Source organism: Suricata suricatta, chromosome 8, assembly GCF_006229205.1.
Source record: "Suricata suricatta isolate VVHF042 chromosome 8, meerkat_22Aug2017_6uvM2_HiC, whole genome shotgun sequence".
NCBI lineage: Eukaryota > Metazoa > Chordata > Mammalia > Carnivora > Herpestidae > Suricata > Suricata suricatta.
In genome coordinates this window covers 1,049,628-1,062,767 of record NC_043707.1, presented here as the reverse complement: position 1 = coordinate 1,062,767, position 13,140 = coordinate 1,049,628, and the positions used below count along the sequence as shown (strand labels likewise).

The 13,140-nt window shown below is 56.1% G+C and overlaps 2 protein-coding genes across 2 annotated transcripts in view; one reads left to right on the top strand and one right to left on the bottom strand.

The window, feature by feature from the left end:
* Positions 1-1,876, top strand: part of UNKL (unk like zinc finger) — a 33,157-nt gene extending 31,281 nt beyond the window's left edge. Inside the window, exon 11 of the mRNA XM_029947948.1 lies at positions 114-1,876. Within this exon, the coding sequence (XP_029803808.1) occupies positions 114-239 (126 nt within the window). The 3' untranslated portion in view covers positions 240-1,876. The remainder of the gene's footprint in view (positions 1-113) is intronic.
* GNPTG (N-acetylglucosamine-1-phosphate transferase subunit gamma) overlaps positions 1,393-13,140 on the bottom strand; it is a gene marked incomplete at its 5' end in the record, with an annotated part of 22,882 nt that continues 11,134 nt past the window's right edge. Inside the window, 7 exons of the mRNA XM_029949318.1 lie at positions 1,393-2,089; positions 2,183-2,311; positions 2,388-2,470; positions 2,553-2,667; positions 2,810-2,903; positions 3,027-3,110; positions 3,189-3,243. Of these exons, the coding sequence (XP_029805178.1) occupies positions 1,874-2,089; positions 2,183-2,311; positions 2,388-2,470; positions 2,553-2,667; positions 2,810-2,903; positions 3,027-3,110; positions 3,189-3,243 (776 nt within the window). The remainder of the gene's footprint in view (positions 2,090-2,182; positions 2,312-2,387; positions 2,471-2,552; positions 2,668-2,809; positions 2,904-3,026; positions 3,111-3,188; positions 3,244-13,140) is intronic.

Here is a 13,140-nt window from a genome sequence, read left to right as displayed (position 1 = left end):
CCCCATCCGGGCGCAGCCTGCTGGGCCTTGCGGTGAGGGGTCTCCCACGCCAGCCTCTGGCCCGGGGCCTGGTCGGAGGGCCGCCCCAACCCGCCGCCTGGGTCTGCCCACAGGTGATCTTCCAGCTTCGAGCCAAGCAGTGCGCCGTGTGCCGAGAGCGGGCCCGCGGTGCCCTGCAGCCCTGCGCCCCGGGCGCGTCCCCCTGCGCCTGCTGCGAGGGCCAGCCGCTCCCGTGGTGACCGCCGCGGCCCCTCGGGCGCCCAGGGACGACGCACCTGGACCCGGACCAGCACTTTGAAACGGAGGATTGAGATGTTCTGAGTTGCTGTAAGCTGCTTTCTAGGTTCGTGGGTGGTTTTTACACAGTGGCATGAAGCTTTACGTGTACTGAGCTAAGGACGCTTCCTGTCCGTCTGTCCCCGGTGCGGTACTGACCTTCGATTTCCGCTCTAAAATCAGTACTTCCAAAATGAGCGTTTATCTAGTAGTGAGAAGCACCTAGGACTTCTTAATAGTTTCCAGATTAAGTGCAAACACAGTATTTATAGCAGTGAGACTGAAAGACGCACGTTTAGGATTTTAATTCTGTGCGAGGGACGCGCTTGGTTGCGTGCACGCGCACGCCTGGAGGCTTATATTCCGGGGCCACAGGCCGGCGCCGCGGCCACTTGTCCAAGTGCCTGAGCCTCGCAGGAGGAGCGGAGGCGGCCCTCCCGCGGTCGGAGTGACCAGCACGCCGAGGCCCCCGCGTGGAGGCCCCCAGGGCCATCTCACAAAGCTGGGCGGCGGCCCGAGGCTGGGGACTCGCTCGTGCCCCTCGCTGCGACCGCACAGACGCCCGCCGGGACCCTGCCCGCGAGGGAGGGGCTCACCGGCTGCGCGCAGCCCGGGTATTACCGGGGCCGCAGAGGGACCCTGGCCGGCCGGTCGTGGCGGCCACGCTCCCGAGAACCGGTCTGCTGCTGGTGAGGACTGGAATCTGCTCTGGTCTGCACTGGGTCATTTTCCCTAGAAATCTGGGGAGACGCAGACACTTGTCCCCCAGGCCATCTAGACGGCGGCCGGGTCTTTCCCGAATCTGCCGCTGCGGCGGAGCGGTCACGGCCCCTCAGGCCCACCTGTGGCTTTGCCAAAGACTTTTAATAGCATTTTTTAAAGTGCAAAACGGCTCGGTAAAAATTATCAGTGACCAAATATTTGCTATATAATAAGAGGTTTAAGACGTTTTTTAACGTAAAACGAAGTGCTAGTTCTGTCACGTAAAGGTGGGTCCCGGCGAGTCCACTACTAACGGTGACCAGTGACTTGGTTTTAGTGAATCTACTTGTTTTTAATGATAGTGATAATGATTTATTAGCTCTTAGAAATGACGTATATTTTGTGCTACTGTCATCAATGTTTAAAATTATTTTTATTAATATTTATGCACTTGTTTCACATCTTAGACCTTTGGTCTTTTATGGGAAACAGAACGTGTCTCTGTGGATGGGCGGCCGAGCGCTGGCGCTGTCAGGGGACAGAGTGGGGACGGCTCGCACAGGCGGGTCCCTCCCCTACTCCCCGGCGGCCCATCCAGCCTCCCGCTGCTGCGGACCTGGGGCTGGCAGGCGCCCTCAGCCCAGTGTGGACACGTGATGTGGATTAATTTATGGAAGCCTCAATCTATGTCTGTTCGGAGTATTTAGAGATGTTACTGGAATGAATTTTCTTAACCCAGAAGGTAGTATTTATAACCCATAATCATTTACTTGTAGTGAACTGTTCAAAGTTAACACTTGTTTAAATTTTTTACACTATAGCATTTATGCAATGGTTTACAGAATTCATGGAATTATTTTTATCAGTATGGAACTTAATTAAAAACCTTGAATCTTTACTCTGTGGGTCTCTGCGTCGGCCAGGCTGCAGTCACATGTTCCCGCGCAGGCCCGGGGCCCCTGTGCTCAGAGCTGGGGGTTTCTGCCAGGACATGCAGCGGCAGGAGGGCAGCGCCGGCCGCAGGGCCCCCGGCCTCAGCCGAGTAGGGGATGCCGTGCGCAGTCAGCAGGCGCTGGAGTCTCCTGACCTCCTCCGACACTTCCTTATGCGCCTGCAACAGAACAGGTTAAAAAAAAAAAAAGGCAGCGCCGTGGCCCAGCATTGGGGGGGGGGGGGCGGCCCTGGGCGCCCTCGCCCCTCGTACCTCCCTGCAGGTCTCCAGGCTCTGGAACACCAGGCCCTTAGCACCTCCTTCCTGCACGGAGTCACTCTCTTCCCGGGTCCTTAAGTAGCCGGCCTCCTCAAACAGCGCCCTCAGCAACTTCTCGTAGCCCTGAGGGCCGGGGGAGAGTGAACCCCCAGCTCCTGACGGCCCTGTGCCCCGCCAGGGGTGCCCGCCCCAGCCTCACCTGGGACGTGATCAGCTCGTCAGCCAGGTCCTGCTCCAGCCGGTCCCACCGGCGCTGCAGGGCCGCGGGCAGGGCCGGGTACACTGCAAAAGACCCGGCCGACTGGGGCTCAGCAGAGCTGCCCTGCCCCCGCCTGCACCCCCGGGGCGCCCCCCCGGGTCCCACCTAACAGGGAGTGCGGGTGGCAGACCAGAGGCGTCTCGAATGTCAGCGCGTAGACACAGGTGCTGGGCTCAGACACGTGCGCCAGGCGGTTACTTTTCCCACAAGTCAGCTCCACCTGCGGGGACAGCCCTGGTGGGCAGGTGAGGGGAGACGGCCACCGCCCCCCCCCCCCCCCCCCCCCCCCCCCCCCCCCCCCCCCCCCCCCCCCCCCCCCCCCCCCCCCCCCCCCCCCCCCCCGGGTTCCCACACCTGCCCACCTTGCTCTGCCGGCTCCTGGCGCGGCAGGAATCGCCATCCCGCATCCACATGCCCCGGAAGCTGTTGTTGGAGATCTCCCACTCGTGCCAGACGCTGGGGAGGAGCGCCCATCAGGCAGGATGGGGGTGCCTATGCGGGGGTGGGGGGGCCGCTGGCCTCTCACCCCAGGATGGGGGGAGGTCTCCACAAGCTCCCTCCATGAGCACCGGCACTCACCCCAGGATCCCGCTGTACGCGTTCCAGCGGAAGGTCTGCTCGTGCTGCGTCACGTTGCGGAAGGGGCACAGCTCATACTTGTACCTGGGGGCACAGCCCGCGTCAGGGGGCCCCGCCCCCCTGCCCCCCCCCTGCCCCCCCCCCCCGCCGCCCCGCACTCACGTTGACTCCACGAGGCTGAAGCACTGGCCGGCCAGCCGGAAGAGGTGTGCGGGCCCTGGAAGAGAGCAGCAGCCGCGGAGGGCCTGCTGTTGGGGTGTCGGGGCTGCCCCCCTGGGACCGCCCCCCCCTCCCCCGCGCGCTCAGGCGGAAAGGTGGGCGGGGCCTTCCTGGACGCCACACACGAGGCCCCGATAGAGGCGCGCAAACCCAGTTTCAGCAGTTTCCCCTGTGGGGACGTCCGGCCAGGGCTGGACAGAGGCCAAGGTGCCGTCCAAGGCACAAGTTAACGTGGAGGCCTGCGTGGGCCCCGTCCGTGCCTGTTTCTTCGTCTGTCAAATGGAGATGGACATTTCCTGAGGCAGCCTGCCCCCTCGGGCACCTGCTCACCGTGGTCCCCCAGTGCCCGGCCCAGCCTGGGCCCTGTGGGTGCCTGGGTTTGAGACCCTTGGAGCGGAAGGGAAGGTTCGGGTCCCGGGGAGTCGCCTCCACCCAAATCTGCACCCGGCAGCTGCTTGCAGCCTGAGCGAGCCGGAGGGCTGGTGTGATGGGCGGACAGACGGACAGACGGCCCCCTTTCATTCCAACCATCACCGCCGGGGACACAGGGTCCCGTCGAGGCAAAAGGTGACAGAGCCGTCCCAGCAGAAGCCCGGACACTCCTCCGGGAATGAAGGCTTCTAAACCAGCAGGGATGTTCTGGAAGAACCAGAGGCAGAAGCCGGGAAGAAATGCTGGAAAGATGGCGGGGATGACGAATCCGCAGGAAAGGCGCGCCGGCGGGGGCATGGACGGCCGGAACCTCTGCGCGGAACCGCAGCAACGCCCCACTGACCCCACGCACTCCGAGCAGGACAGGCCCAGACCCCCGGCGGGGGAGGCAGCCGCCCAGCCGGGGCTCTGTGCCCAGGACGCCCGCCCCCCGCCTGCCAGGGGGACCGGTGCCCGTGGGGAGCCCGTACGCCGGCCGTTCCGACCTGACAGCCTGCAGAATACGGCGACGCGACGGGAGACCACGCATGTCTGCTGGGCCCGGCGTCTGGGGGGGATCGTGAGGGGACAGCGCGCCAGGGGCGGGGGACCGCGGGCCTGACTTCGTTCCTGACTAAAACTGACCAAAATTTCCAATTAGATTTTAATAATCTTATTAAAACCCCCAGAGTAACTACAGAGGAAAACCGCTGTGCACCGAAAACACAGACAGGGGGGAAAAACCAAACTGGTCATAATGGAGGAAATGAGGGACAATAAAGTTACATATTTCTGCCACTTTGTTTCCTGTAGTCCTTCCTTATTGATACGCCCATGTGAAGGAGTTGACTATGGGAGCAGGCAAGGAGGGGAGACCCCGCCCCAGGAGAGGTTCCGTTAGCTGGTAAAAGAGGAAGAAGGTGGGGGAGGCCACAGCAACACCAGAGCGACCGCACAGCGGCAACGGTCAGAGGAGAAGCCGGGCGTTCTGCCCCGAATACACCTAAAAGGACTGAAGCCCCGTTTTCCGACTGCAGTGGAGTCTACGGCCATACCACCCTGAACGCCCGGATCTCGTCTGACTGCACTGGAAGCCAGGGATGCACAGCAGAAGCAGAAGCGGGAAACTGACAACTGTTCGGAAATTACAAGGGAGGGAAATCAGAAAGTGCTTGGAGACGCAGAGCGCAGGAGGCCGAGGGGAGCCCCGCGCGGCCGGCACGGCCCTCACCTGGCTCACGCTCTCACGGCCGCAGCAGCAGCAAGCTAAACACAAAACCCAGCAGAAGGAAGAAATAAGCAGTAAAACCCAACACTGGCCTTCAAAAAGCTCAACAAAATCGACAAGCGTTTCACTAAGCGAAAACATGAGCACCGAAATCGCTAAAACCAGGCATGAACGTCGGGGCACTGCCACCAGTGCCGAAGGAAGGTGCTAGAAGATCCTGCGTAGGGTGCTGTTCTCGCATAACCTGTACAACATGGGCCAAGTCCTAGGAACGCACAACAGACCGGTCCGTCTCAAGGTTTCCCAAACCCCCGAAGGGGAGCGGGGGGGGGGACACGTACCGCTTCACCATGAGGCCGGCATCAGCGGGACCCCCAAGTCGAGACGGCATGAGGAAACTACAGCTCAGTATCCATTCCGAACACGAGCGCAAACATCCTCAGCAAAACACTAGCAAACGGATTTTGACAGCACGTGGAGAGGTTCCTACACCGAGTGGGGTTCCTTCCCAGAACCTGGGGATGGCTCAGAACCCAACAGTCACGGCACCACCACAGTCCTCTACGAGAATGAAGAGGGGACCCCGCGACCACTTAACGCTTGGAAAAAGCACATGACAAAATCCAACCGTCCTTCACGACAGCCTCCACAACTGAGGAAGAGAAGGAAACCCAGGGAAGCGTGTGGCGGGCCCCACCGTGGACCCCCCGGGGACGTGAGCACGACCCCGCGTCCCTCCCCCGCTCGGGCGCGAGCCGCTGTTCACGCGGCCGCAGCGAGAGGCAAGAAGGAACCGGAGTGGGCGGCCGTGTCTGCAGAGACATCACACCCCAGCGGGGGCGCCCGGGCGGCTCCGCTGGTCAGCTCAGGTCGTGACCTCACGGTTTGTGAGGTCGAGCCCCGAGTCGGGCTGTCCTTTCTGCACCCCTCCAACAAAAAGGAAAGAAAAGCAAACTCTAGAGTCCACAAAACCTGTGAGCAGAGTCGCAGGAGAACACAGTTGACACTGAAGAAACAGGTGTGTTTCTATACACTAATGGCAGCCCACAAAGGAAATTTAAAACCATTCCATTTATAATAACATCAAAAACAAAAAGCATAAACTATAATTAACCAAAGAGGCAAAATACTCATGCAGTGAAAACTACAAGATAGTGGCACCTAAAGACGCTAAAGATATAAATAAATGAAATAGATACCCTGTGTTCACACATAGGACAGTTTAATCTTCAATGTGAGTACTATCCTAAATGATCTAATTCAAGGCAATACGTATTAAAATCCCAGTAATATTTTCCTGCAGAAATAGTAAAACCCATCCTAAAATTAAAATGGAATCTCAAAGAACCCCAAATAGTCAAAACTATCCCAAGGAAAAACAAAGCTGGAAACCTCAATCCCTTGCTTCCCAGCTCACCGCAGACGACCACACACTAGGATAGTGTGACGGACGCCCAGGCGCAGCGATGGGACAGAAAAGGTCCCAGAGATAAAGCCCTGAACGTGCGTCCGTGTGATCAGACGGGGGCGCCAAGGCGGTTCAGCAGGGAAAAGACATCATCTCCATAGATGGCGCTGGGAGCCTGTCCCCGCGCAGAAGGACGCCGCCGGACCCTTCCTCCACACCACATACAAAAATAGCTTGGGGCACCTGGGGGCTCAGCCCATTAAGCCTCTGACTCAATTTCGGCTCAGGTCATGATCTCACTGTGGGAGGGAGCCCCACATTGGTCTTTGTGCTGACAGCTCGGACCCTTCTTGGGGTTCTGTCTCTGCCTCTTCCACATATGCTCTCAAAATAAATGTTAAGAATGAAAATTTAGGGGCGCCTGGGTGGCTCAGTCGGTTGGGCCTCCGACTTCGGTTCAGGTCAGATCTCATGTTTGTGGGTTTGAGCCCCGCGTCAGGCTCTGCGCTGACGTTCGGAGCCTGGAGCCTGCTTCCAGTGTCTCCTCCTCTCTCTGCCCCTCCCCCTCTCATACTCACTCTCTGTATCAAAAATAAACAAAACATTAAAAAAAATATTTAAAAATAATGTAACAAACTGCAGTGTGTATGTACAGTGCAGTATTATTCAGCCTTTAAAAGCTCACCCTGACACCTGTCACAGCAGAGGTGAACCTCGGTGGCCCAGGCGGAGCGAGAGGCCGGCTGCGAGGCAAACGCGGGGCTCCCGCCACGTGCGGTCCTCAGTCCATCTGAGCTGCTCCAACACCACCACAGCCGGGGTGAGCTCGGAACGAGTTTACTCTGCACGGTTCTGGAGGCAGGAAGGACACACGGAGCACCAGCACAGCCAAGTTCGGGCTCACGGGAGGGGCGAAGGGCACCTCTTGGGTCCTCCGCACGGTGGACGCAGCCGGCGATCCCCGGAGGCTGCGGAGAAGGGCGGGGTGCAGACCGCACTGCCCACGTGACTCCAGCACCCGCCGGCGCCGCCATCTCCCAGCACCACGAGCTGCAGGGTCAGGCTGTCTGCACGCAGACGTGGGGGACACGGCCAGGCCACGGCAGTTACCTGGAGCAAATTCACCACCACAGACGCAGGAGGCGGTGCCAGGGGCTGGGGCGGTGGAGCAGGGGAGGGTGTTTAATGGAGGTTCAGCCTGAGAAGGTGACAAGTTTCTGGTGACAGAGGCTGCTCCACCCACAGGGAGACCGTTCTCCATGTCCCCGCACTGCGCACCTAAGACTGGTTAAAACAGTAAATTTTACGTGTATTTTACCACAATGAAATAGATTTTTATTTTCTTATGCTTGGAAAAAGAAATATCAAAATGCACAATCATGAACAGAATCAAAACGGTCGGGGGCGCCTGGCCGGCTCAGTCAGAAGAACACACGACTCGATCTCAGGGTTGTGAGTTCAAGCCCCCGTGATGGGCGCAGAGATAACTTACAAATAAACTTGAAAAACCCACTACAGTACTGGCCTAAGAACAGACACGGGGATCAGGGAGGCGGAGCACCCAGAAATGAGCACACGCACATACAGTCAATGAACTCGTGGGAAGGGGCCCAGACTCTAGGGTGGGGACAGGCCAGTTGCTCCCGGAAGCAGTTGGGAACACTGAAGCACTACCTTACACGCACACGTTAGTCAAGATGTAGTAAAGACGTGAACGTGAGATCCGACAGCACAAAGCTCCTGGAGAACAGGTCGGCCTTGGCAACAAGCCTCTGGATCTGGCAACACAAGCGAACCCTGACACGTGGGACAACATAAAACCGGACAGTTTCTGCGCGGTGAGAGAAAGCAACCACACAAAAAGGCCGCCTCCTACAGGCGCAAAGGCAGCTGTAAGCCATCCGCCTGGTAAGGGGTTTAATATCCAAAATACAAAGACCGCCCGCAACTCAACGGCAAATATAAAACCCCCATCCAGTCCAAAAGGGGGCAGATCTGCACCCCGTGTTCCAGGGAAGACCCCAGGTTGGGGTCAGGTCCCCGCAAAGGCAGGCAGCACGATCACCAGGGAAACGCAGGTCGGGACCACGGTGCGCTCTGCTGCCCCCTGTTGGGACAGCGGTTCTCAACACCGAGGGGTGGGGGGGGGCTCAGTCCGTTAAACGTCCAACTTGGGCTCATAATCCCGTCGTTTGTGGGTTCAAGCCCTGCGTCCGGATCCGCACCGACCGTGCGGGCCTGTTTCGGGTTCTCGGTGTGCCCCTCCCCCAGCGCGTGCACGCGCTCCCACTCCAAACCGCTCCACACGCCCGCGCGCACGCAACAAGTGCTGGGGCGGATGCGGAGAAAAGGGGACCCGCGCGCGCGGCCGGAGGGGCCACAAACCGCCCGAGAAACCCCGCGCGCCCCCGGCTGCGCGCGCTGAACCGAGGAAAGGAAATCCCGGCGCCCGCAGCTCTGGGCTCCCCGCGGGGCTGTGTGCGCGCACGTGCAGCGCCGCCCGGAGAGGGCCCCGCGAGCACCATGCAAGTGACACCATGGAAGGACAAACACTGGATGATGTCACACGTGGAATCTAAAAAATAAAGCTCGGGGCGCCTGGGTGGCTCGGTCGGGTGAGCGCCCGGCTTCGGTTCAGGTCATGATCTCACGGGTTGTGGGTTCGAGCCCTGCGTTGGGCTTTGTGCTCACATCTCAGAGCTTGGGGCTGCTTCGGATTCTGTGTCCCCCTATGTCCCTCCCCCCCACTCATGCTCTGTTTCTCTCTTTCTCAATAATAAATAAACAACAGCCCCCTCCCATGGAGCACAAGGTAAGGGGGGGGCTAAGTGCACCTCCCCCCGCAGCCCTGCACTGTCCAGGGGAGCGGTGTGCAGCTCCAGGTTTAGCCGAGTCCCCACACCTGAAGTCAAAGCAAACGAACCGGCGGGCGCAGCTGGGAACGCCTGCCAGCAAGGACCACTCGGTCTAGACCGCGTCGTTTCACGAGCCCACAGTCCCACCACCATAGGAACGCCACGCGCCAGCTCTGACGCCGTCCTAGGCACGCCTTAGAAGACAGCAGGCACTCCGGGTGACACCCCGCCAGCTCCGAAGGCTCCAGGGCGGCTGAGAGGCAGGCGTGGGGCGCACCTGAGGGTGGGTGACACCACTGTGGTGGCCGAGCCCAGACAGGCCCTCCCCAGTCTCCCTGGTGGAGGCCGATGACCCGGCAGCTACAGGCTGAGACCCCTGAGCTGCTTCGCGGTGACGGCCACCCGCATGAAGGACGGCAGCTCCGTTCAGGAGGATGGAGGGTGACGGCAGAGACACATTTATTCTACGTGTTTTAGGCGCAGCCCATGTCTTTAAAACCCCAAGAAAAACCACACGGTTAACAAGCGAGAACAGGGAGGGGCGCACTGCTGGTCTTCTCCCCGGGGAGCCGGCACATGACGCAGAGGGGCCCGCCCCCGGGCCAGCACCCCTGCGCCCTGCCGGGTACAGTTTCTAGCCTCCTGTTCGCCGCCGCCGCTCTGCTTTGTGTGGTCTGCACTTAGACAACGATGGAAAACAAAACCCTGACCTTCAGACTCCCGAGACTGCGGGCCTCGGCGTCGGGGACGGGTCAGGCACACGCGTGGCTTTTGAAAAACAAAGCGACAGGGGTTTTGGAACTCAGGTTGGTCATCCTCCTCTGTGTGGAAGACTTCAGCTGTTTGGAAGGGCCACTGTCATTCACTTTGTTTTAAGAATGAAATTCATGAATGACCAAATGGACTTAACAGATACATTCACAACACTTCATCCTAAAGCCATGGAATACGCATTCCTCTCCAGGGCACAGGGAACGCTCTCTAGCACAGACCACATCCCGGGACACAGATCAGCCCTCAACAAGCCCAGAAAGAGTGAGGTCACGCCCTGTGTATTTTCAGACCACAACGCAATGAAGCTCGAAATCAACCACAGGAAGAAACTTGGAAAGCTAAGAAATACTCAAAGACTGAAGCCCGTCCTACTTCAGAACGAATGGGCCAACCAAGAAGTTAAAGAGGAAATTTAAAAGTACACAGAAGTCAATGAAAATGAGAACACTCAGGCATAAGCCTCCGGGACGCAGCAAAGGCGGTGCTAACAGGGAAGCATCCGGCAATCCCGGCCTTCCTGAAGAAGAAGGAAGAAAGTCTCAGATACACAACCTCACCTTAGACCTCAAAGAGCTGGAAAAAGAACAGCAAATAAAACCCAAAGGTGGCAGAAGACGGGAAGTAATAAAGTTTAGAGCAGAAATCAATGCTATTGAAACCAAAAAAGCAGTAGAACAGATTAATGAAACCAGAAGCTGGTTCTTTTCAAAGAGTAAACAAAACTGATAAACCACTAGCCAGTCTGATCAAAAAGAAAAAGGAAAGGACACAAGTAAATAAAATCAAGAATGAAAGAGGAGAGATCACAACCAACACAGCAAATACAAAAATAATAAGATTATAAGCAATTATATGCCAATAAAATGGGCAATCTGGAACAAATGGACAAATTCCTAGAAACATATAAACTACCAAAACTGAAACAGAAAGAAACAGAAAATTTGAACAGACCTATAATCAGTAGAGAAACCAAATTAGTCACCAAAAATCTCCCAAAAAACAAGAGTCCAGGGCTGGATGGCTTTTCAGGGGAATTCTACCAAACATTTAAGAAAGAGTTAACATCTATTCTCTTGAAGCTGTTCGAAGAAAGAGAAACGGATGGAAAACTTCCAAACAGTGGCTTTCTATGAAGCCACCATTACCTTGATTCCAAAACCAGACAAAGAGCCCCGAAAAAGGAGAACTACAGACCAATTTCCCTGCTGCACACGGACGCAAAAGTCCTCAACAAGAGGACTAGCCAACCGGATCCAACAAGACATTAAAAAAATTATTTACCACGACCAAGTGGGCTTTATACCTGGGATGCAGGGTTGGTTCAGTTTCCGCAAAACAATCAGTGTGATTCATCACATCAGTAAGAGAAAGGAAAAGAACCACAGGATCCTTGCAACAGATGCAGAGAAGCATTTGACAAAATACAGAATCCTTTCTTGATAAAAACCCTCAGGAAAGCAGGGATAGAAGGATCAGATCTCCGGATCATAAAGCCCACATATGACAGACCCAACGCTAGTATCGCCCTCAATGGGGAGAAACGGAGAGCTTTCCCCCCAAGGTCAGGACCACGACAGGGATGTCCATGCCCACCGCGGTTATCAACAGTGTTGGACATCTTAGCCTCAGCAGTCAGACAACACAAAGGAATACAAGGCATCCAAATCAAGAGGAAGTTAAGCTTAGACTCTTCACAGAAGACAGGATATGCTATGTGGAAAACCCGAAAGATTCCACCAAAAAGCTGCCAGCACCTAGCCAGGAGTTTAGCAAAGTGGCAGGACATAAAATCAGTGCACCCAAGTCAGTGGCATGCCTGGGCACCAACAACGGAGCGACAGAAAAATCAAGGAACCCATCCCATTTACAATTGCACCAAAAAACGTAAAATACCTAGGAATAAATCTAACCAAAGAGGTGAAAAATCTATACACTGAAAACTATAGAAAGTTTATGAAAGAAATTGAAGACAAAAAATGTTAAAATATTCCATGCTCCTGGATAGGAAGAATAAATATTGTTAAAATGTCAATATACCCCTAAGCAATCTACATATTTAATGTAATCCCTATCAAAATAACACCAGCATTCTTCAGAGAGTTAGAACAAACAATCCTAAAATTTGTATGGAACCAGAAAAGACCCCGAATACCCAAAGTAACCCTGAAAAAGAAAATCAAAGCTGGAGGTATCACAATTTTGGACTTTAAGCTGCATTACAAAGCTGTAATCATCCACACAGAACGGTACTGGCCCAAAAACACTCAGATCAACAGAACGGAACAGAGAGCCCAGAACTGGACCCACAAACATATGGCCAACTCATCTCTGACAAAGCAGGACAGAGCATCCAATGGAACAAAGACAGTCTCTCGGCAAGCGGTGCTGGGAAAGCTGGGCAGCGACGTGCAGAAGAACGAACCTGGACCGCTTCCCAACACCCGACACAGAGATAAACTCAAAATGGATGAAAGACCTAAACGTAAGACAGGAAGCCACCAACACCCTCGAGGAGGAAGCAGGCAACAACCTCTCTGACCTTGGCCGCAGTAACTTCTTTCTCAACACGTCTCCGGAGGCGAGGAAAACAAAAGCAAAAATGAACTACTGGGACCTCAATAAAATAAAAAGCTTCTGCACAGCAAGGAAACAATCAGCAAAACTAAAACGCAAAAGACAGAATAGGAGAAGACATTTGCAAACGACGTATCAGATAACGAATTAGTACTCAATATCTACAAAGCACTCATCAAATTCAACAACCAAAAAACAAATAACCCAGTGAAGAAATGGGCAGAAGACATGAACAGACACTTCTCCAAAGAGGACCTCCAGATGGCCTGCAGGCACATGAAACGATGCTCAGCGTCACTCAGCATCAGGGAAACACAAATCCCAAAACCACACCGAGACACCACCTCACGCCCGCCAGTGACTAACATCAACAACTCCGGCAGCAGATGCCGGCGAGGCTGCGGAGAGAGAGGGTCTCTGTCGCACTGCGGGTGGGAACGCAAACCGGGGCGGCCGCTCTGGAGGACAGTGTGGAGGCTCCTCAAAACTGTACAACCACAGCTCCCCTGTGGCCCAGCAACAGCACTGCTAGGACCTTACCCAGGGGACACAGGAGTGCTGGCGCGCCCCGGTGTTCCCAGCAGCGCTGTCGACCACAGCCGCAGGACGGGGAAGAGCCCAGATGCCCATCGATGGGTGAACGGA